The 22,640-nt window shown below is 34.6% G+C and overlaps 2 protein-coding genes across 3 annotated transcripts; both read right to left on the minus strand.

Moving 5' to 3' along the window:
- Positions 1-446: 446 nt before the first annotated feature.
- On the minus strand, positions 447-16,873 carry dcma (decima). Of its 2 annotated transcripts, none has more exons than XM_015979766.2 (5): positions 16,716-16,873; positions 8,229-8,395; positions 3,705-3,841; positions 3,479-3,655; positions 447-3,074 (listed from the first exon to the last, which is right to left on the minus strand). In XM_015979766.2, the coding sequence occupies exons 1-5, from the start codon at positions 16,803-16,805 to the stop codon at positions 2,956-2,958; spliced, it is 690 nt and encodes a 229-aa protein (XP_015835252.1). In that variant the 5' UTR covers positions 16,806-16,873; the 3' UTR covers positions 447-2,955. The 2 variants fall into 2 exon arrangements, with proteins under 2 accessions (XP_015835252.1, XP_008193330.1); XM_008195108.3 differs by lacking the exon at positions 16,716-16,873 and adding an exon at positions 10,786-10,952.
- A 2,546-nt stretch (positions 16,874-19,419) lies between these two features.
- Positions 19,420-21,957, minus strand: LOC662640 (facilitated trehalose transporter Tret1-2 homolog). Its single transcript, XM_968724.4, is given in 6 exon segments — positions 19,420-19,648; positions 19,650-20,827; positions 20,883-20,996; positions 21,080-21,259; positions 21,315-21,378; positions 21,822-21,957. Coding segments are annotated over 6 exon segments (1,593 nt in total). The 5' UTR covers positions 21,824-21,957; the 3' UTR covers positions 19,420-19,593.
- Positions 21,958-22,640: the final 683 nt, after the last annotated feature.

Genomic DNA, 22,640 nt, shown 5'->3' on the forward strand with positions numbered 1-22,640 from the left:
GTTAAAATAAACACGTTCTTAGTGGACGAACGGCTTTGAAATGAAGTTGCAACCGGATTAAATCTTGTACCTACTAATGGATTGCTCTTGCCATTTGTAATCTTTCTTTTACTTTTTAACTCGTTTCATGTTGCTTCCAGTAGTTAGGTTATCACAAATTGTCATGTTAGGTAAGTCTCAAGTAATTTAGATGAAATCAGATTACAAAGTTCAAATTCTTTTTTTATTTCTCCGATTTCTTAATAACAATTAATTATGTTACATACAACTTATATGACTGTATTTGTGATTAACAGTAAAAATGAGAAACATTATTTTAAAATTTTTATTTGTGGTAATTCTTTGGCTGGTTGCTGATCAATACGGGCCATCTCACTTACAGAACTCTGTAAAAGTGCTCAAGTGGCGTTAGCGGAAAGATCCTCTGTAATGAAGGTTAAAAAAAGTTTTAAGTTGTAATAAACTTTATTGATCACAATATTAAAGTATTGACATTTCACATTGGTTTTTAATAATAAACGATTCATACGAAGTGCTTGACTAGACTTACGGAAATAAGTGAGTTATATAAGAAATATTGTAAACTATACGCCTCAATATATATGGTTAGATAATAATTATAAATTGACGGAATTTGTTATATTTCCACCTATATCACAGATTCTAGAGTTAATACTTAGGTATATAAATATGCTATAATTCCTATAACTAACACCGACAGACAACAATGAATCACAACGATTAATTAATGTATAGTGATAAAATATGTACGTTTTTTAAATTGGTGTATAATGAGAATTCACTTTAGTGTTTTTACTTTTTGATCATTTTACTGAGACGACATTCATATTCACCGTTTTGAATATAACTGAAGCCAAAAATATCTTTTGATTATGCTTCCTGAGTTATACTACGTTTTGTCCTGTTTTCACTGTTTGGTGAATATGAGTGCTTATATTCTCACACAAGATAATGCTGCTTAAACTCCGGTTGAAATCGCTTGGGTAATAATTGGTCAGTAAATAATTAGAGCACTTGACCAAGATCAAACTTGAATTACTTCGTTATTAATTTGATCGCTGTAATACCCCGGGTCTTAAATGTGGTAATGACGACGGATTAAAGTGATTCATAGTAGCATATATACGTGCCAATTTGTTAAATGTGCGTGCGAAAAACCGCCGTCACTACGATAACATATTAACTCCACTAGTATGTCTAACGTTGTCGGAAGATCATAACATTATAAGTACTTATCGAGATCAGTAGTATGTTAAAAATACACCAAACTCAAAAAAAACACAATTGGAATGTAAAGGCACACTAGACTACTGCGGAAAATAAAAGTTTCACAACTTGCGAACTCCAGGCATTTTTGGTATATTTTTAACAAGATTAACATCCATGGATCCATGAATAACTAACCCATCGTCCTAATTCAACATTTGTCTGGATCCGATTAATTCGAGTTAATTTTCTTTCCTGTTCCTAATTAACGATTAACTTCGTGGTTTAGATTACAATACGATACAAAAGAATGCAATTGGTACTTTGGCCATCATATTAATTTGGCTTAACTTTATCCTAAATTCAATTTACAAAGAACATCAAGATGGTTACACATGTGACTAGGCCACTATGACACTATAAAAAAAATTATTTGTCATATAAAGCCCTAAAGTACTAGTTGACACGCTTAAATGTTATTCACACTGGACTCACTGTCCATAAAATTTGTCAAAGTTTCGCATTTCCATCATTGTTTTTTCGTATTACGTTTAACAATAAAAATGCAATGGTGTTAGGCCTAAGATAAAACTCGAATTTGATGAACATTAAACTTGCAAAAATACTTATCTATCCGTCAGTGATAATAAATCGTTTATAACAAATATATAATCCAAACCAGCGGCTAAAAAAATAAACCACATGAATTTCTTTACCCTAAACCTTTTTAAATCACAATAAACAGATTTTGGCATTTTCGCTATACAATATTATACATTAAACCAGTTTCTTATTTCTACAATACTACAATATGTATTCAGAATCGAAATCAAGAGAATATGACGGCAGAGATCAGAAGTTTTACTATGATGATCACAGCTATCACTGCAACAAATTTTCAAGCCCCAACATTATATACAAAACATCTACTACAACGGTAATTATTATCATCAACAAATATAGTATTTCTGAACACAGCAAGGACGTATATGGACTAGATGCTCAATATGTTATAGTAAATTTTACTCGGACATTTTAACACAATTCTTTAACTTACAGGATTACGTACAGTTTTCAGAGACATCTAAACACACAAGGTGTTTATAAATTACCGTAGCTTAAAGGTTTTGAGCCAAATTTATATCACAACCAATGTTTGATGCGATTTGCGCTTCTTTTGATAAGGTTTTGTACAATTGTTGCAAACACCCTGTATATTGAGAGGTTTCTTTATTATTTATTTAATATCAAAACTATATATGTACATTTAAACGTTTTTAAAGTTTCAGAATTTTAACACTTGCACTAATAAATGTGACCATCATAGAACGAAGACAGCATAAAATACATCTCTCTTTCGAATTAAGACATTTCATAAGCCTGTTAACGTTTGTTAGAGAAAATATCATAATTCGGGACAGCGATGCCATAGTTTTCAAGGGTACAAATTTTTGCCCATTTGTGATTAATTGAGTGTGTGGTGTCAAAAAAATGTTCTATTAAATGTTTGAGCAAAAATTGGCACAAGTAGGGTGCAGATAAGTGGGTGGGTGTTTTGAGAGGGGTCATAGCCATAGCTATTTGGGATTTTTATTGCAAATAATTGTACTTGGGAGTATGTCGGTTTATAAAAGTGGAAGAAGGCATTGCGTTTAGCAATTGACCAAACCAATGTTTTGATACGAAGCTGTGGTTCCTATAAATAAGTGTTACGTCTTCGTCAAATAGTCATAGGTAGTTGGGACGACGAACACAACATAGTAATCCCATATTCTTATATAAGGAATTTCTTCGACGTTTATTGGTCCACTGACTTGTAAGGTCCTCTGTTAAAGCAACTGATTTCTCTGGAAAAGGAAATATTAATCAATAAGGCAAACAGACTGGTGTATCCATAAATGTAGAAGCATTTGGATAGATGTTTACATTAAAAGCGACAAATGTTGTGTACACACAAACGGGCCAAGGAAAATTCTCCACTTGTGCGCTGAATACTGCAATAAAGCCGATAATGGCGTTTTTCTGTTTTGGAGGTCATAAATTGGATGAATTGCCGTCAATAGCGGGATAAGGTTACTCGGACTATGCGAGCTTTCGTTCCACAGGAGCTTCCGGTGGCGGAACAGGAATTTGAGCGGCATCTGTAGTGTGCTTCCGAAAGTAGCCGTGCTCGGCAATTCAGGCTTTCACAACTGATTTATATCGCCGTTATTACAGTATCTACAAATAATCAATTCCAGGAGAAGTTTACCCAAATTGTTTTCTTGTTTAGGCATGTACTCTTGCATTTCCTTCAGAAGCTTCGCGATTTCTTGAGAATCTTTCGAAATACTGCACAGTTCTTCTTGATTGAAGTCTGGTGTTATTTGTTTACATAAAAGAATTTGACTTATGACGTTCCCCAAGTTCGAAGGCCCGGCTCTGTTTTCTGAAAGCGAGGCTTGAGTCGCGATTTTCGGCGGAATATTGTTATTTACCATAATATCCGGACATATCCATGGGAATGATTTGAACTAGTCGGTGGCACTTGGTGAGTTCACGAAGGAATAATTGCGACATGAAGAAGAGGAGAACAAGATGCGGGTTGTCGGCTGGAATTCCCTCCGCGACGGCGCTGCAAAAATGACAATGAAGCCAATTCCCCGAATTAATAATAACATATTGCAAGACGAGATTCCAGAAAATCAGACAATGAAATGATTTCCCTGGCAACTAAAAACACAAAGAGCTTCCCTCTCGAATTGTTTGTACAATAGTCAAAACAGCGGCTCTACAAAACCTCATTAGCAAAGTATGTCAACAATGGCTTTCGTGGCAAGAATCGGATTTTGCACCTTTTGCTCCCAACACAAAAACGTCTTTGTAGCACTTTCATTTTATTGCTCAGATAACACTTTGCCTAAGCGCATAGTCCTAACTAACACCTAAACCAAGACCAGCAATCTCACGAAAGCTCGTTACAACTTGGAGAGTTCAAACGTATTTATTACACATGTGAGTTTAAATTGCTTAAAAGCTCCCAATCATTTACACATCGGATGTAATTTGCAAAACTTGAAAGCCGGGCGACGCGCAAGTTATAGTTAACTCATTCCCATTCTGTCAGCCTGTATTGGGGAAGAATAACGTGCTAATTTTCTCCGTGGAGAAACTCCAGACGCTATTTCGAATTCAGGTGAAACCCGACTTCTCTGTTAAATTGCTTAATTAATTTTTTACGAAGGACAAATAAGTATTTTTGCAACTGCGAAATTAAACTCTAACAAGTCTATTAAAAAGTTGAAACGAAATCGAAAACGAAAAAATATCTAATTACAGCTAGCAAAACACTCAAATAGAAGCGATAAAACTGACAAAGCAGCTAGCAAATGTTTCAGATTAAAATTAATTTGAAAGCAAATCAACTCGAGAGGAATGGCCCTTACTTCCCAATTAACGTTTAATTAATTTTAAACCTTTTTGTTTATTGCACACCAAGTGAAGAATAAGACAGTAATACCTACCCTTCGACTGTCTTTATAGAAAATCGGGGAAAATCTGGCGTATTCACTCGTAAAATGACAAGATTTGTAAAAATAATAATTCAATATAGTATTGGACTGAAGCCTGAATGTAATCTGACCTATTATTGATATTCCTGAAAAGACTCACAACAAAAGATTCATCAGATTTAAGTATAAATCTAATCCTCTATTCGATATTTTGCATGCCGGATGAAACACGGATCTTCTATCATAGCTCAACGTAGCAATTCATCGCAAATATATCCTTGGCTAGATCAGGAACTTCCCCCGAAATTCTCGTTGTTAGTTATTGTTGATTTTGTATCAAACCCGACCGAGACTCTTATATTTACATATTCATTTCCGAGTTAAGTGTTTAAATTCGGAAGGAAGCGCGTTCTACATGAAATCTAAATGAAAAAATTCAATTAAATTCAGAAAGAGAGCCACCGGTATTAATTCTTGTTTCATTGCGGTTCATCGATTCTACAAAGCTAAAGCAATAGGTATTTAATTAACTTGCATGAATATGCTTTGTCCTGGCAGACAATGAAATGCGATATCGCATAAATGAATCCAGTCATTATATTTAGTTGTAAATTTATTTGTGATCACGTGGAGCCCTCGAAATTGGCCATATTTACGGCTCCAAACAAATCCACGCGACACTTATCATTTATTTACTAATTAATTTGCAAGAGTAAATCAGGCAGTATAAATTCAAGGTACGCAGAATAAACATGCCCCAGCTACTAAGCAAGAATCGAACGGCCTTTCCCAAATTACTACTAAAAAAAGTCAAAGGACTTTGATTAAAACGGGACTGATATATTCGAGCTCGCTGTAATTACAAGGCTGTCGTTATTACCCCACATTTTACTCCATATTCAATTTAGTATTAACTTAATTGTGATGTTTTTCATTTGCGTCTAATTCTTATCAAAAATCGACAGTCCGTGGAAAATTATATTTGCGCCGATTTAAATTTTTCGTTGTTTACAATTGCATGAAACGTTGTTACGGGTCGCGTGTCACCCTTGTTGGAGTTGAAAAATAAAGATCTCTGCTTTGTTAGAAACGAATTTAGGCGTAAGTAGGTCCGTTGCATGTTAAACTTCAATCATTTTTAATCAGCGCTAACTGTATCTTTATTTCTGAATAAAGTGTGTGTTCCTTCTTCTGTATCGTAATACTTCCGCATTTGAGCCCAGATTATCCTCGTAATTTTGTTTTAGCTTGTTAGCCTCAAAATTCACACTTGGCTTGTTAATTTGATGCGAAATTATCATCACCTTTTGAAAATGTGTGGTTTCACAGCAAGCTCAATTATCCACCAAAATTAAATCGACTTTATTTTGTTTGCTTTGTTTGATTTATTTGTAATTAGTGATTCAACACGAGTTAGAGAAAGAGGGCACAGTAATAATCTTAAGGGTATTGAGATCTGAACGATAGTGACTTAAAAATTCCGGTTTAAGACGAACGAACTAACTATCCACTCATTTCAGTCATATTTTCGCAACTCCAATTACCAACAGTCGTGCTTTAAAGTTTTTGTCAAACTTCAAATTCGTTTAATCCTTGCGTTTCAAATATATAGCTATTTCTTTTCTGGTTTTATCGTTCTTCAAGTTTCAAATAAAGTTTTCGAGAGGCGTACTTATGACTTTATCGGGGCTCTAACTTCCTTATTTACATATTACAATCTGCTTCTCTTCCGAATGTATTTTATAAAGATTTTCCTCGAATTGGACTGTTGTCAATTAACTCTATTGACCGATCGGACGGCAAGGGGGTGTTTTTGACAAATGATAAACAACTACGATAAAGTAACCGTTATGCAAATTAGCAATGGTATGGCTATAAAGTCAGGCTATTGCCACACTGCCAGTATAAAGCCTGTCTGCGTTTGTCAGACTGTAAATCAAACATGGCCGAAATTCGCTGTCTTGACGTAATCAAGAACACAATTATTTCATTGACAAACAGAAATCGGCAATCGCGTGTTTCCAGTTTAAAACTTTAAAACACGCTGATCTTAACTATGCAAATTGCTCAAAGATGACTGAACACTACTCATTACAATAATCTAAATTAAATTCAAAATCTTTCTACAAAAGAAATCGATACTTTGCAACATGCTTAAGAAACTCCACTGACCTCAATCCTAGTACGTACCAGTATATTACATTTGTAAGTAAAGCTCAAGTTATATAAAACAAAAGATTGTACCTCTAGACCAATTTCACCAAATTCTTTCTGGCAAATTACAGAAAGCCACTGAAAGTGGAGAACGTAATGCCTGTTTTAGCGTTATTTATTGCCACTAGCTTATTCAAAATACTCTGGACGTGAAACATTACTCGATGACAAATTTTTATGCTAATGAATCAATTTAGCTTTAATTTAAACAACAATACGACAAATTTGTCAAGCTTTATCAAGGCAATTTTAGTGTTAACTAAAAACAAAACCATATTTCAAAACACACCAAACCCTAAATATTAAAAAAAGGTACAACAATAATAATCCCACTATAAATAAATTGGTCCAATTTACAGTCATTTAGAAAGAGTATCACTATTGTCACTGTTACTTGGTTTCTGAATTAAACTACAATGCAAAAAGTGAGAAAACACGTAAAAAGTTGACTTTTGAGGTTAACTTCTAAGCACTTTCTGACTTATAACAGCTTAAAACCTGACGTTTTTTGCTTTAACAAACTTATATTCAAATGATTCAATTCAAACCAGACATGGTATAGAGTGTGTTTAAATTTTAACCCGGCGCATCCACCATATTTGCACCTGCCAAATTTAATTATTTGTTGTAACTATAACAGTTTTAGGATTGAAATAAGATCAAAAGGCGGATTATTTTTTGAGTCAACTTAGTTTACTAAGTGGCGACGTTTTTTGCGAATTTGTTGCGGTTTGAAACAAGGTCTTTCTGTGGTCTAATTCAGTACGATGTTGGCAGGAGAAACAAGATTATAACAAATATTACGGACACACATTAAATATTTGAGGATTTGAAACAGCGGGCAGTGTTTGTTTCCAGCAGATTGTTACGGTAAATAATGAGTGGCACTTGAAGAAGTTAATTAGGGTTAGCACCGGTAGGTGTTATTGAGATTTCTGGTTGAAGGTGGTGACGTACTCAATATGTCGTTTATATATTCATCTTAAATCCGGCGTATTTCTTTATAGATCAATCGCCGTCAAGAAGACGGCAGAAAGCTCGCATTTCAGCTGATTTTATTCGATTCGGGACGCTTCGCCCGACTTATTTCGTATCAATATTATATGGAAAGTAGATATTTCAGCAAACTTTTGTTAATTTAATTTAGTTTCCTTGTTACATGTCTTTAAAATTTTCAATTATGGAAATTATTTATTGGCGAAGTTTGCGCCCATCACAAGCCGGACTTAGAGTTCAAAGTTTTTCATCCGTTTTTCATATGAAATTAAAACGATAATTCGAAATTAAAACACTTACCTGCGTAGTTGGGGCAGAATTAATTGGCTGGTATGCTTGCAGGCTTCAACGCAACTTCGCCGTAATTTTCTGATCTTCTCTCGTAATTCAGGACAATCCCTTGTCTGTCCAATGTGAATTAGTAGATCTCTGAATAAAGCCACTTGTCCATTTATATCAATGATCAGCTGGAACCATACCAATTATCATTCCCAAATGAACCGACTTTTTACTACTAGTTTCGGGACAACAAAACAGCTTTAAATGCATTAATCACCTTTGCCAAGAGGCAAACGCTTGTCCCGCTCTCCACCACTGCATATTTCATAAAGCTCGAAAGCTCTCATTGTTATTTCGTAATTGCCACTTCAGGTAAATCTCAAACCCCACTCAAATACCCCACACAAAACAAATACCTGTTCTTTTATCTTGCCTAATTTGATTCTCCCATATAATTTGACCAAATGCCAGCTCAAACCTAATTTTATTACTTCTTGAAATCACTTAAAAGCCTCCAAAGGACGTTAATAGAGATTTCCGTTACGTGTACTTACATTCTGTTGTTTGTTATCACCATTCAAGTTTTCGTAAAAGGTTTTGTCTTTAATCTAGTTCCGATTCCCTGTTTTCATGTTTCGAGCGAAAGTAAACAAAACTGCACAATCATTTTTAAAGAGCACCGTGCTTTTATTGTTAGGCTGACAGTCGAAAAATTAATCCTTTCAAATAATTTACGAACAAAATCAACTCCAGGCAATGAATTACCAATAATAATTAGCGACTGAAGCTTTATATAAATGAGTATAACATGCAACATGTAATTAATGATCGATATTTGTGTATGTCAATTTAATTCTGTTATTGTATATTGCAGAACACTCTATACAATAAAGCCAATTTATTGTTTGGAAAAGAAATTTAATTCCGCATTGCTCCACTGATCGGTAGAGCAAAATCGGACTTTTTTCCTGTTATATGAGAAGTAATCTGTGCAATTCTTGACAGTGATAAACGACCTAGTGCTTGTTCTGTGTAAACATGAAAGTAAAAATTGCAAATAAACAAAAGGTACCTAATTTGTTTTACAGTTAACTACATAGTTGTATCAGAAAGGCAGTGCGCTACACGTCATAAAATACGGCAAGCTTCAAGACGTCTGTCGCCTATAAAGATACTCATTTCATTGCTTCGTTAAAATGTAAAAATTTTGAAACAAAAGCATAAAGCTCCATCAAAATCAATTTTATCCGTTGAAGTATGGCAGATTTTTATACAAACTGTAACAACTCAACAATATTGCACCCGTGCAGTGGCGAATTCCCAAAGCTGCCCAGTTTCTGAACTTAATCACTTTAGTTTGATGAGAGGTTTCTAGGGATATAAAGTAATAAAAATATTGTTGATAAATTTCACGATTTTTGCTAAAGCTGAATAACTCGGATGGCAGCTAAAATTAGCCGCCTTTGTTCAAGGTAGGAGAATCACAAACCTGTCCAACAATTTTGAAAGGCAAGTAAATTTAACTTAAATTTATCACGAAAGCGGATTAAAAGTATGTCCGACTCTCAGGTTTCTACTTTCTTGTCAATCGATTTTCTCGAAACTCTGAGACAGTTTTAAGAAAATTTGCTACCGATAATGCTTTCAATCAAACGACGCTAACTTTTTGATTTGGTTTGATTGCTTTTAATTGCGTTACGTATATTTGATACCAATTTACCTGTTTCTTGTTTTCATCATAGCGGTAATGAAATTAGAAATAATTTGGTGCATTGGTTGAGCTTTGGCACAATTTTAGACTCATTGAAATCGAGCTCACAGGTTGTTTCACAACACTTTCAAATTAGCTGTTTTATATCTTTCAGCAAAATGGAAAAAAAGCAGCCAATTTCGTCCAGCGCGAATTGCACACGGCGAAAGCTTTTTAGGGCACTTCTCGTAGAAATTTAATGCCACTTATAACCCACCGAACTCGTTTCATTAATACTTAATTACCGCTAAATAATATAAATTGCAGAAACAACCCTAATCAATTTTCTGGCACTTGCTGCCTTGCTATCATTTATGCAGTATTAAATTGTAAGTTTAAATCAATTAAACGGGACAAAAATTGCCACTAAAAAATTTACTCTAACCCGCAAACTGTTGGAACGCAGTGGGTAATGCACTGAATATGCTGAAACGCTCACAAGCGACTTTAAATTTTTATTTGCAAAAAAGCACACACTAAAGCTCCCCAGTAAATTTTTAAGCGTATAGTGACAGTGCTAGAAACTATTAAAATATGCGTTTCGCTTGATAAAAAACTATAAACCTCGAATTGTCGTGTGGAAAGCACTAAACCTGGTTTAGTTCCGCGCCAATAATTTTTTAAGTCTTTCTTCCAGCCGGTTGTAAAATCTCGAAAGAGGTGGGTATTGTTTGCCATAAGTGTGCCATTTGTATGAACTTCCCCTAAATATTTAGTACAGTGGTGGTGCGTGCAAATGTGCAGGGTGTGATTTGTTGTAAAATGTAGGAACGAGCGGGTGCGATATGCAAATCATGCAAAAACGATGAAACGTTGAGTAAAACACACCACATTGAGATTGTTGTCGCAATCGTGATGATGAGACATGCCGGTTGATTCCGATCAAGTAATGTCACACTCAATAACCGGCATGATAAAGTCGTTGGCGGCGTAACCGAAGCCCGAACTCTCCGCTTGCGTTACGTTTCATACACCTTGTCAGACTGAGCTCTGTGTAGTAAGTTATGTATAACAGTCATTTTGTCGCGCACTCGAAAACTTGAACCGAGTTCAACCGTGGAACCTACTGCTCACGGACATGAACAGTACTACGCTATAATTGCACGAAGTTCACCGCTTTTCCGGACACTGTCAACCGAAAAATACATCCTACTTTTTAACCGGAACACACCCTTACATGCTACACAAACTCAGATTTTCGACTTCATCAGAGCTTCTCTTGTCTCTTTTATTTCGTTTATTATTTTCTTCTTCTGTCACAAAATTACAAAGCTACCTTCTGTCATGTCGTCACCAAAAAATTCGCAAAAATCTTTAATGTCCATTTCTGAACTGGACTGTCAGGACTTTTCAGGAAACCGAAGCCTGACAACAATTTGCATTCCTAGTCAAACGCAATTTTGGCGTAATTAATCCTATAGAGTTGGCGCCAGCATAACTATTATTATTTGCAAAAAACATATAATATAAAACGTTTTCAAATAACAAACAAAAATACAATTTTTTTTGGTGGAAACAAACTCCTGAAAATGAAATGAAAGAACGGAAAATATTGAGGAATCTATAAAGTAAAAGACCAAGGACCATAAAACCTGTGTGGAATAAAATATTCGGCAATTTTTGTCGTATTATTTTCGTTAAAAGTGTTTACGTTACAACTTACAACCAAATTGTTTCAGTAATATTTCAACACGTTGACACGAAGTACAGATAATAAAATAATGACAAACTCGGTGACAGTGAATTTTATATGACGATAATGCCAGACATAACATTGTAATCATGAAATCAATGGAATAAATTAAATAAATTTAATTCATAGGCAGCAGTGTCGTGACAGTAATACTATAAATTAAGTCACACTTCTTGCAGAATAAATATTTAATCAGATCATGTAATTGCATCGCCAAATCCATTGATATTCCAGTTTTCGGTTAACCAACATAAAAATATTTTGTTGCGGAGAGTTATAGCGAAGTTGTGTGTCTTGTATGTGTGCTGACACCTCTGTGTAATTACAAATTAACTTATCAAATTATTGATTAGGGGTACACTTTCCCTTGTTGGTTCTGGTTATTGCCAGATCGATAAGTCTCCGAGTAAAGAAAAATAAGTCAATAAAAACATATTAGCCGAACTCATTAGGTCTGTTAATGCGTATTGAGCTATACAAATAAATATTTTTTCAGAGTATTAGTGCTCACATAGAAATGAACGGGTTCGCTTAAATAATTTATTTCTCCATGATGTATCATCTAAATATTTTATGAGATAAGGGTAGATATTAAGGCTATAGTCAGCTAAATATCATTTTACTAAATGACTCAAACAAAATTTAATCGTGTAACTTCTACAGAAGGCATCACAGACAACTTTGGATTTGCGTGGGCGCATTTCGGAATGAAACTGAGAGAAAATGTGTAAAATTAAATGACAAAGATTGTAAGGTATCTGGCCGTTTTATTAATTTTTCCTTAAATAAACATAAAAACTTTCTTTGTTTCTTCGTTGATAAAGCTTTTTGAGTGGATTTAATTTTACTTCTGAGGAAACCGTTGAATTGAAAAATAATTACGAACCGTAAGACCAGCGTAATAAATAACTGGACTTTATTGCTTTCGTGTATAAAACACGCCGTAAAAATTTATAAGATACGCGTAACGTGTACTGCCTTGTTATCAACTGTTATTACTCCTTACTCGTATTAGTCAAGTTTGCCAACGTACTTTTATTAATCTATGTAGGCAAACATTTTAAGAAGGTAATAATAATTATTTTCTAGATGGCTGCGTTCTCCCTTATGTTATTATGCGATCTAGTGCTGTTGTTCCTCGAAATCATCTCTCTAAGATACTATTACTTTTCTTGTAGAAAAGAAAATTCACAATTATGAAGAACAAATTAAATTCCTTTCCTTCATTTGTACCGAGATCAATAAGAGACACTCCAAGTAAAATAATTCATTTCTGACCCACTAATTAGAAGTGATATCGGACATGTTGCTCCAATGCGTGAGTTGAAGCACTAGTTATTAATTGAAATTTCTTAATTAAATTTTCTCACCTTTAACATTCTACTAGGGGCTAATTACCAAACAGTCTCTCGAATTTTTACAAAAATAACGCTCGCAGTCGCCCAGTTTTGCTAACAGCACCTAAACAGTCTGATTTTATTAAACTGAAATTTGGTGGTTACAAAAGCCATTAAAAAGCGGTTTGTTCCGATTTTAAACCGAATTTATTTGAAACAGAAGACGAAAGTAAAAGTGAGGAAGATATTAAGTTCTTTATGGCAGTAGTGTCAAGCCCGTTAGACATCAAATGGCTGTGTTATACAGCAGATAAAATTTTATTGGGTACCGGCAGGTTGAGTAACTGTTTGCTAATGCCTATTGTCTATTATTCAGTTATCTATATACAGTATTGTAGCAACAACTGTGTTAATAACTAATAATAGAACAAGAGAGGTTTATACAACTCGCACACATCTATCATTCCAGGTGGTTTTGCGGTAACATTGAGCGTAGTGGTCTTTTCGCAATAAATGTTTTATAATCTATTACCTGTAGGTTCAGAGTGAATAGCTTGCTTATGAGCTTTATGCGAGCCTTATCCTTAATTCATGAAGACACGCGTTCTGCTTAGTCGTAACAAATCTTGTATTTCTTGACCTAGATTTTGGGTGTTTCAAAATTCTTCTGTCATATATGGTAAAACCTATAATCAATTTGTACGAAGAAGTGTCAACAAACACGCCTGTTAGTTAAACAGTAGGGTGTGCATCATAAATCACCTAGCACCGTTCTTGAACGGTTAGTTGGCTTCGATTTTATAAAGTACTTTCTTGCAACCTACCGTTACAAAGCTACTCCCGGGAACGACGAAAGGATATTCACAAACAAGCACACAAACGCACCTAAAAAACTTGTTTGACACAATTTATTATTCGACTGAGAATCACCGAAGCCCTACACTATCGACGTTTTCATTATCAACTCTCTAAAAACTCACCAGGTCTCATTGTACCTGGAAGGAATTGTTACACAAAACTTCAATCCCTCATCTCAGTTTTTCACATGTATGAGCTTCTATTATCTTGCAACTTTCTATACAAAATCAATACAAAATCTCTCTATATCACGTAAACAATTAATGCCAAATTAAATTCTCCCGGCGCATCCACCATTTTTAAATACTAACAACCATTGTTTCAGCTTCACTAGTTTAAAATTCAAATTTCAATATTTGTACGTTTTAGGCAAGGTCAGGCTTTAACTTTTAGACTCATTTTAGAGGTAAACATACTAAAGCCACTGTACATTTTCTCGCAAAATAACAACGCAATTGTGAGTTTTCTTTAAAGATTGTCAACACGTTGTTATGTTACGTAAAAGATAATTGAACTTCCGGGATTTATGGTCCCATTATCGCAGATAGAATGGTATTGGGGTAAAGGGGGTGAAGCAAGTGTTTTTTGCTTTGCCAATAGAATGTTTATCAATAAAAACTATGTATTTTTCTTAACAATATTAAAATAAAAGTGTTTTTTCTGTGATATTCTCACCAGCTTCAGTCGAGAGCACTTGTAAATGTGTTTTTTGCCATAATGGAAATTTGATGTTTAATGCCTCGACACAAATCGATAAAATTAATTTCTTTTTGCGTCATCATTCAGTATTAAAAGACTTTTCGTTTTGTGTAACGTAATTTCAATACGTGCTGCTAATTAAACTTTTTGAGTTAGGTTTAGGAGTAGGGAAGTAAATGGCAGGCACTTTGTCTGTTTACCATCTTTCTTTACGCTCTCCAACACACACTGCATGCAGTAAAATTGATAATATTCTTGCCAAGTTTGGAATATATTTGAATATAAAGTCGCTTTTACACACACTTATTTTGCAGTTTATTGACTAGTAATCATCATCTCAGTTGTGCAGTTAATTATTTATTCCTATGTGAATGTTTCTGGAAAAGTCATCTGAAATGTAAATGTTTACCTGACACATCAACGTTTTTCATATTATATTACACAAACTGGGGCGTGATGTAAGTTGCTTACATCGTGCGTACACTTTATTTAATTTACTCTCCTAAAAGAAGTAATGAAAATGTTTTACTTGGGGTAAACGAATTTCTCTAAAAGATTAATACAATTTTTCCTCTAGCTCCAACAAAATTACTTCTGCGTTCTAATTTCATTCGAAATATGGTTTTAAATTTGATAATGTAACAATGTTTGCATATATTATTTTCTATCTAGAACCAGGTATTTTTGCATTGGAAAACTAATTCTTGTAAATAAAGTGAACAAATACCATAACGGGAAGTTTCCCGGCGCATCCACCATTTTTGTCAGCGTCAACTAAACGTTGCTTCGCAAAACGCGATAGGACTTTGAAAAAACTTAACTGAATTTATTTTGCACTAAATATTCGGAATAATGAAACTGTTTTATAAAACTTGTATTTACGAGATTTTAAAATTTTGACAATGTAGTAGCATATAACTTTAATGGGGTCGTTAAAATTGTGAAGAACCATTTCCGATTAATAGAAAACAAGTTTCATAAGTCATGTTATTTTTGCCGTTGCTTGACACATAAAAACATGAGTTTGCCCGGAGTTTTGTTGTAAATCAAAACCCTAAAAATATTTTGTTCTAAACGTATTGAGGGTGATTTGCAAACTAAAACTTTGTTTCAGCATCGTTTTGATATCACAGAATGGCTTTTTATCTGTGTTTTATAGTATTTTAAAAATCACCACACATGTAAACATTTTCCGAACGGTTTAACCGTGGCTCTTAAATAATGTAATACCTGTAAATTGGAAATCTGGATTTAAAGGCCTTTTTATTTCGGTATGAATGACATGTAAATTGTACGCAATTCGATTTCTTCTGGCAAATGGCCAAATGTCTGTTCCCTCGAGCAAAATGCATAATGAATTGTTTTGTGGTTTTTAGTCTACTCAGACGTCGTGTTACAAAGATTAACTCTGATAATACGAGAGAGTAGTTTCGTGCATTTCTCCACTGTTTTGAAGTTTGAAAAATCGTAACACATTTGTTTACGTCTTTGCAAACAAGTATTTAAAATAGTACAAGTTCTCAAAATTAGTTACTTTGCATTTAATTGTTTTAATGAGTGCGAAGAGACGCAGCGAGCTTTGAAAAATTCGTAAACATATTTTATGAAAATAGTTGGAACTCTTCAAAGGTGAGAGTTTCTGTTTTGGTTTAACTCGATTTTGCATTATCGGGTTTTATTTAATTCGGTTTGCTGAGCGTGTTCAAATTTATTTGAAAGTGGTGGAGTTCTAATCACTCCGAAAGTTTCGTCGGTAATAAAGGGCAGAACTTTGAGAAAATTGCAACTGACGCGAGTCCGTTAAAGTGTTTTGCAATGAAAGGGCTTGCACCATTTTATTTGTATGTGTCTGCAGAGCATGCCCGAGTGCACGTTGTGAATAATTGAATTAAAAGTTGTGTTTTCCAGTTAATGGTTTGTTGTTTGATATCAATTTGCGCGATCCGCTTGGGAGCAGGCCCTTCGCGGTCTTCTTTTAGGGGACACTCGAATTCAATTAAGTGTTAAAAGTGGGCAGTGAGGTCTCAAAACTCGAGTTTGCTGTATTCTAAAGCGTGGGAGTACGGAGTTGCTTGCGGAAAATATGATCGGTGTTCAGGTCGGATGGCGTCAGGCGTCAGGCGTCAGGAAGAAGCGCTAAGGGCTGTCGAGCATAAACTTCTCCTAGTTACCTTGACGGGGTCGTAGGAGGTGACGTAGACGGAGGTCCGACGGCCGATCAGAGAGCGACAGCCGATGGAACTGCTTCGACGACCGGCCATCCTCACGGGGAGCTCACGCTCCTGGCTGGTCGAGCCATGCACTTGTACGGCGGCTTCCACGGCCGACGCCCACGTCACGACTGAGTGAATACTACGGCGACGCGCAAGCCCAACATCGATTATATCATCAACACGTGCTATTTCTTTACTCGCAAACTCGTCACCTTTGAGTAATTCATTATTATCAATTCAAACCCTCCGAACTCATTTCGCCAGTATGTTCTCCTACCGTCATATGTTATAGCAAATAGCACACTCGTCTCCGGCTGGTGACCCATTTGCCTCAAGCGAAAAACCCTTGAGACCAGATTTTTGGAAACATTCCTTACACGCAATTTTAACGCGAATAAATTTGATTTGTAAAAAACAGAAATATTTTTTGTGTAATAAATTTAAAAAATTTTAAAAATGTTTCAAAAACTAAAGCGACCATTTTATTCGCATCTGAAGCGACATTTCGTTCTGTGAGAAAGACCGACTTTCAAACCGGTTCACTCGTGTCTCATTTGTCCCCGGAATGAGTAATTGGCCAATAAGAACATAAAAATCACCTCCTACTTGTTTATCAGGTGCACAAAAAATTGCAAGACGATTGAAGCGTTTGTCATTGGATATGGGTGGGAGAGAGCACTCCCAACTGTAAAACAGACCAATCATAAGGCGATTAAAACCGAGCAAAAACTTGTTGTTTGCTGAATTTGTAAATGTTGGCCAAACCATCTCGAATTTCGCAGTTTTCTACGAAAATTTCAAGTTTTTTAATTTCCTGGAGTTCAACCAATTCATCGATTTTTTTTTGAAGGATTGATTCTCGCAATTACGAGACGAGATCAGACTCAAGCGTTTCGCAAGTTTTTCTGCAAAAACTCAATTGTTTTGCAAGATTTTCTAACAAAACTCAAAAATGTACCAAATTAGGTCAAAAATCTTTATATCGATTCAGTTATTAACTGCGGCATTTAAAATTTATTTAGACAATTTAATGATCTTTAAGATGCAAAAACAAAAAAATGTCTGTTCCATTTAACTTTCTCAAGTCATTTTACTTAAAAAAAACATCTTATTTTTTGTGTTCTCAGGCTTCCAGTCTCCCAATGTCATTGAATTAGTGAATTCATTCTCTTATTAAAATAGCATTGTGTAGGCAGGTAATTTTCTGATAACGTTTTCCTAACTAAAATAGGAATAAATGAAAGAAAGCACAGGCCATTAATTCAATTATTGCACACTGAGGTGGCTCAAGTACACATGCTTTGATAAGCGTCACTTCAAACATATTAATTATTATTTGTGGCTTATTTGACTGCATTCATAAAGTTCCTAGTTCGACGCGTCCTAATTATCGTAAAAACATTTCGTAAATATTACGTGAATTTTTAGAAATAAAACACAGCAGTTTTGAATCAACCCAGTTTATGGAAAACAAAACCAAAATGTTATGCTGTGTAAGAACTTTTGGTACAATATTTCACATTTTCTGCAACAAGTGACAGGTCTTTGGCAATTAAAAGTGAACAAATAACTGCAATAATTGCTCTTCATAGTTACTATTTTTAGCGCCTGGCTGTGCGAAGATTTTTAATGACAAAGTTTCGCCTCACATAGTGTGGAGTTTAGGAGATAATAATTAATTGTTTGTTTTTCCTGGATGTAGGACTTTCCCACTAACCATTCATATTCTACTATGGGGATTTGCACAAATTAATAAAAAAAAACTGAAACTGACTGCTAGGATATTTTGCAATACGTAATACGTCATAATATTAACGCTTATTGATTAATTTGTTTTTTATTATTTGTTCATATAAAATAATCCGGAATAACGGCTTTAAATTTTGCTCAGTTCAAATAAACAATCAGTGCCAACAAATAAAATAACAATACTACACACTATCTTAGAACGATGTAATGACCACCAAAGCAACGAATTTAAAAGTTTCCACAAAAATATTCCTCTACTTATGCATATTAAGCTTCCAATGTAAACACATATTTCATGCTATTTTTCAAAGTGCTCGCGTTAAAGAAATGGAATTATTTTCTTGCGTTCTTATAACTCTAGATACGGAATGTAGTGCTTTGTTTTGAAGTCAACATTCGGAAGGAAGTAGGGCAGAGAAGGAGGAGGAAGCCTGACGAGTGAATTTCGTCCTTACGAGGATTCGCGACTCATCATTGGTTATCTGTTGCTGTAGTCAATCGACAGTTATTTTTTTTATCACCCGAGCGAATTGTTTAATAGGTACAATATGTGTAATAAACAAGTTTTTACGATTTGATCTGTAGGTTTCAAAAATGATCAAAGTTTACTGCACATGTTTCTAGACAAAACAATATGTTTTAGTTTTCTAGAAAACAAAAACGTGAAAATTCATCTCAAGCCACCTAAGGCAGGTAAGAAACGTGCGTTCTAAAATCACGCACGTGTTTATTTATGATAAGATTAGATCAGTTTCGATGAGATTAAAGTTCCAGGTTCATCTCGAAACTCTATGTTTTAAACATTTTTTAAAAATTTTTCTTAAATCATTAATTTATTTATTATTTATTTATTTATTTATTTAATTTATTTAATTAATTATAGACGTCGAATAAAACTGCATTTGCTATTTTTTAATGTTTATTATCTTTGGCGTCACAGTGAAAGTAACTTAAAACTATAAAACAAAATTTACATAAAAAATTCTAAAGAAATAAATATACATTTTATTCAGATCTACAAATCTTATATTTATACTAAATCATCATTCTACCTAACATGAAGATGAGTTCAAATTTCCTAACGAACTCATACTACTTCTTCTTCGCACTTCTTCACCTCGCAAAATTCTTTCAATATCTTCCAAACTGTATCCCTTCGTTTCTGGCACAAATAGTATCGTAAAGGCAAGTCCTACTACACAGACGGCACAAAACAGCCAGAAAGCTCCATGTTCTCCAACCACGTCCTTGAACAGTGGAAAAGTCGTCGTTACAATAAACGTGCAAGTCCAGTTAAATCCCGTTGCTAGAGAAGCTGCAGGCCCTCGAACTTTCACGGGCAAAATTTCGCCCATCATCAACCACGGAACTGGACCGAAACCAAAAGAGAACCCCAAGACGTAAACGATGAAATTGGCAAGTGGAATCCAACTGTAGTCCGAAAGGTCCATTTTTTGCACAGTCATTAGGTAAAAATAAGTCCCCAAAACGGCCAAACTCATAATCATCGCAACGCTGGATATGTACAACAGGACTTTCCTTCCAAGCTTATCAATAAAAATGGCTGCGATAAATGTTGATGCAAAGTTGACGGCTCCCACGATAATTGTTTGAATGGTCGGATCGAGATGAGACCCAGTGTCGTCAAAAATCTGCGTTGAGTAGTAAATAACGACGTTAATTCCGCTGAATTGCTGACAAAACATCAGCCCGAGAACAATGAGCAGAGGGGTCAAGTACGGTTTTCTGAATAAATCTGTTAGGTTGTTTTCTTCCTCATTCGACGTTTCTTTCAATGTGAGCAATTCTTCGGCCTCTTTTTTAAAGGCATCTTGCTCGCTATTTCCCTGCAACCATGCGAGAGCCTTGCTTGACATGATGGGTCTTTTCTTCATGAAATACCAATGGGGCGTTTCTGGTATAAACCAATAAGCGAGTAAAAATGACACTGTTAGCAACGCCCCAATTCCCGCGATTCCCTTCCATTCGAAGACAATTCCCATCGAAAAACATATTAGAATCCCAATGTTGCCAAAAGTAGTGGGTAGAAGACCCAACATTCCCCGATATTTAGGCTGCAGTATTTCGCCCAAGTAAATGGGAAGCGTCAGAGAGGCGATTCCAACGCCGCAGCCCGAGATACTTCTACTTATGTACAAATGCCAATATTCTTGAGCGAAGAAGTTTAAGATCCAACTGACCAAAAAAAGAATGTCGCTGATCAAAAGGGTCAAGCGTCTCCCACAACGATCGATTAAGAAACCACCCAAGAAACTCCCAAAAAGAGCAGCCAAAGGCATGAATCCAGAAATCCACGAAAACTGTAACAAAAACATCATTACATAATCCATTACTCAGAGTGGAACAATTTCGTACCTGCATTTCTGTTATTTGCAAATCCTCCTTAAGAGAGATACCGGCTGGAGAAGTGTAACCTCCTATGTATCCAGTTGCTCTGGACAACCATGAAACGGCAACAGTCACCCAAATCTGGAACAAGAAGTTGCTTAAAACCGTGAAAATGTTTAATAATTACGGAAATAATAAATTTGGCTGTTTGAAAAAACACATACTTGCCGAAACAACGAATTTTTGAAAAATCCAAAAGACCAAAGCTTTTTAAATTTGACAACGTCAGACCCGTCGTCTGAACCTTCGTAGTCTTGATTTTCGTCTTCCGTAGGTTCCATCGTACGTTGAGATTCCATACTTAAGGTTTTATCAAATGAATTAACTAGGTGATGATCACAAGTCTGTAAATTAAGCAATCGTGTTATTTATTACTTGATTTTAAAGGAGGCTACATACGTTTTGTTGTGTTGTGCATGAACACAGGTTTAGGAGTGAATTAGGTTGAGTATTACTTACAACCCTGAAAATAAAGAATTCAAGTTAGGTTCTGACATTTTTGTCCAGATAATGGCAATTCTATGTTCCTTAGTTTTTTGGGAATGCTTTTTACGTTTTGTAATAAGAAAAGGCTGTTAACTTTATTAAAACAGGTTTCACTTGACACCAGGGGATTTGGCTCACTTCAGCCAATCATAAACCGTTTTGTGAACAAATTCCTAAACAATGTAACATAACTAGTCAGAAGTTAAGATAAATTTACAAATATATTTTATCATTTAAGGCATATTAATAAAATATTAATAATAAAATACAAGTTAATTAAATAATAACTGAAAAATGTTATAACTAAACACGCAACTGTTACTGGTTAATTTAAGCAATTTTTACTAGGCATTAAACACACGTGGCACAAATTGCCAAAATTTGAATAATAATAAATTATTATGATAATAAAAAACTTACATGCTACAGACGATGTGCACAAATATTAAACACAAATTCTAATGGCACTTCTACAATACATCTACCGAAAAATTAGGAAGGCACTTTTGAAGGTACAAACTTTCAGATGATTGTATCTAAAAATTATAAGTGCTTATATATATACCTGATTGTGTTGTTATCTCACAATTTCAAGTTATAATAATAAAGTCCAAAATCTATCGTACACACCTACTTTTTTATTTCTATCACAAAGTTTAAAATAAAAATACAAAACAAAATATTTCCGAGTCAAAAAAATTTCCAAAAACAAAATTTTTAATTTTCATTCTAATCAGTTCAAACTAAAATTCAGAAGGGTTTTTTGGTAAAATTGCCGCTATTTACGCTATTTATTAAATACAAAAAGTCATTGGTAACAAGCTAAAAGACAGATATGTTTCAAACACTATTTGAAACAAGTACTAATTCAACAACTGGATTTAAAAGTGCAGTTCATAAACGTCACTGTTAGTTATTTTTACTTGAAATGGTGCAATAAAAATTTTCCTAGAAACAATTAATTTTGTTTCCAAAAATGACAACGATAAGCGATTTAGAGGTATAATCTCCTCTAGAATTTTTATCTATGAATAATTAAAAACAAACACTAAAAACTCGCTCAAAATCTTATAATTGTAACACTCAAATTTTCGAAAAAAAATCTGGAGCGCTAACTTGTCTTGATTGGGTTCCATCCTGTATATGATCTTAATAATAAGAACAACTATTTCCTCTGTTAATAGTATTTACCTAAAATTTTGTATGGCTTGTCCTTGCGATGTGGTGACATTAAAAACG

The sequence above is a fragment of the Tribolium castaneum genome, chromosome 10 (assembly GCF_031307605.1).
Source record: "Tribolium castaneum strain GA2 chromosome 10, icTriCast1.1, whole genome shotgun sequence".
NCBI classification, from domain to species: domain Eukaryota; kingdom Metazoa; phylum Arthropoda; class Insecta; order Coleoptera; family Tenebrionidae; genus Tribolium; species Tribolium castaneum.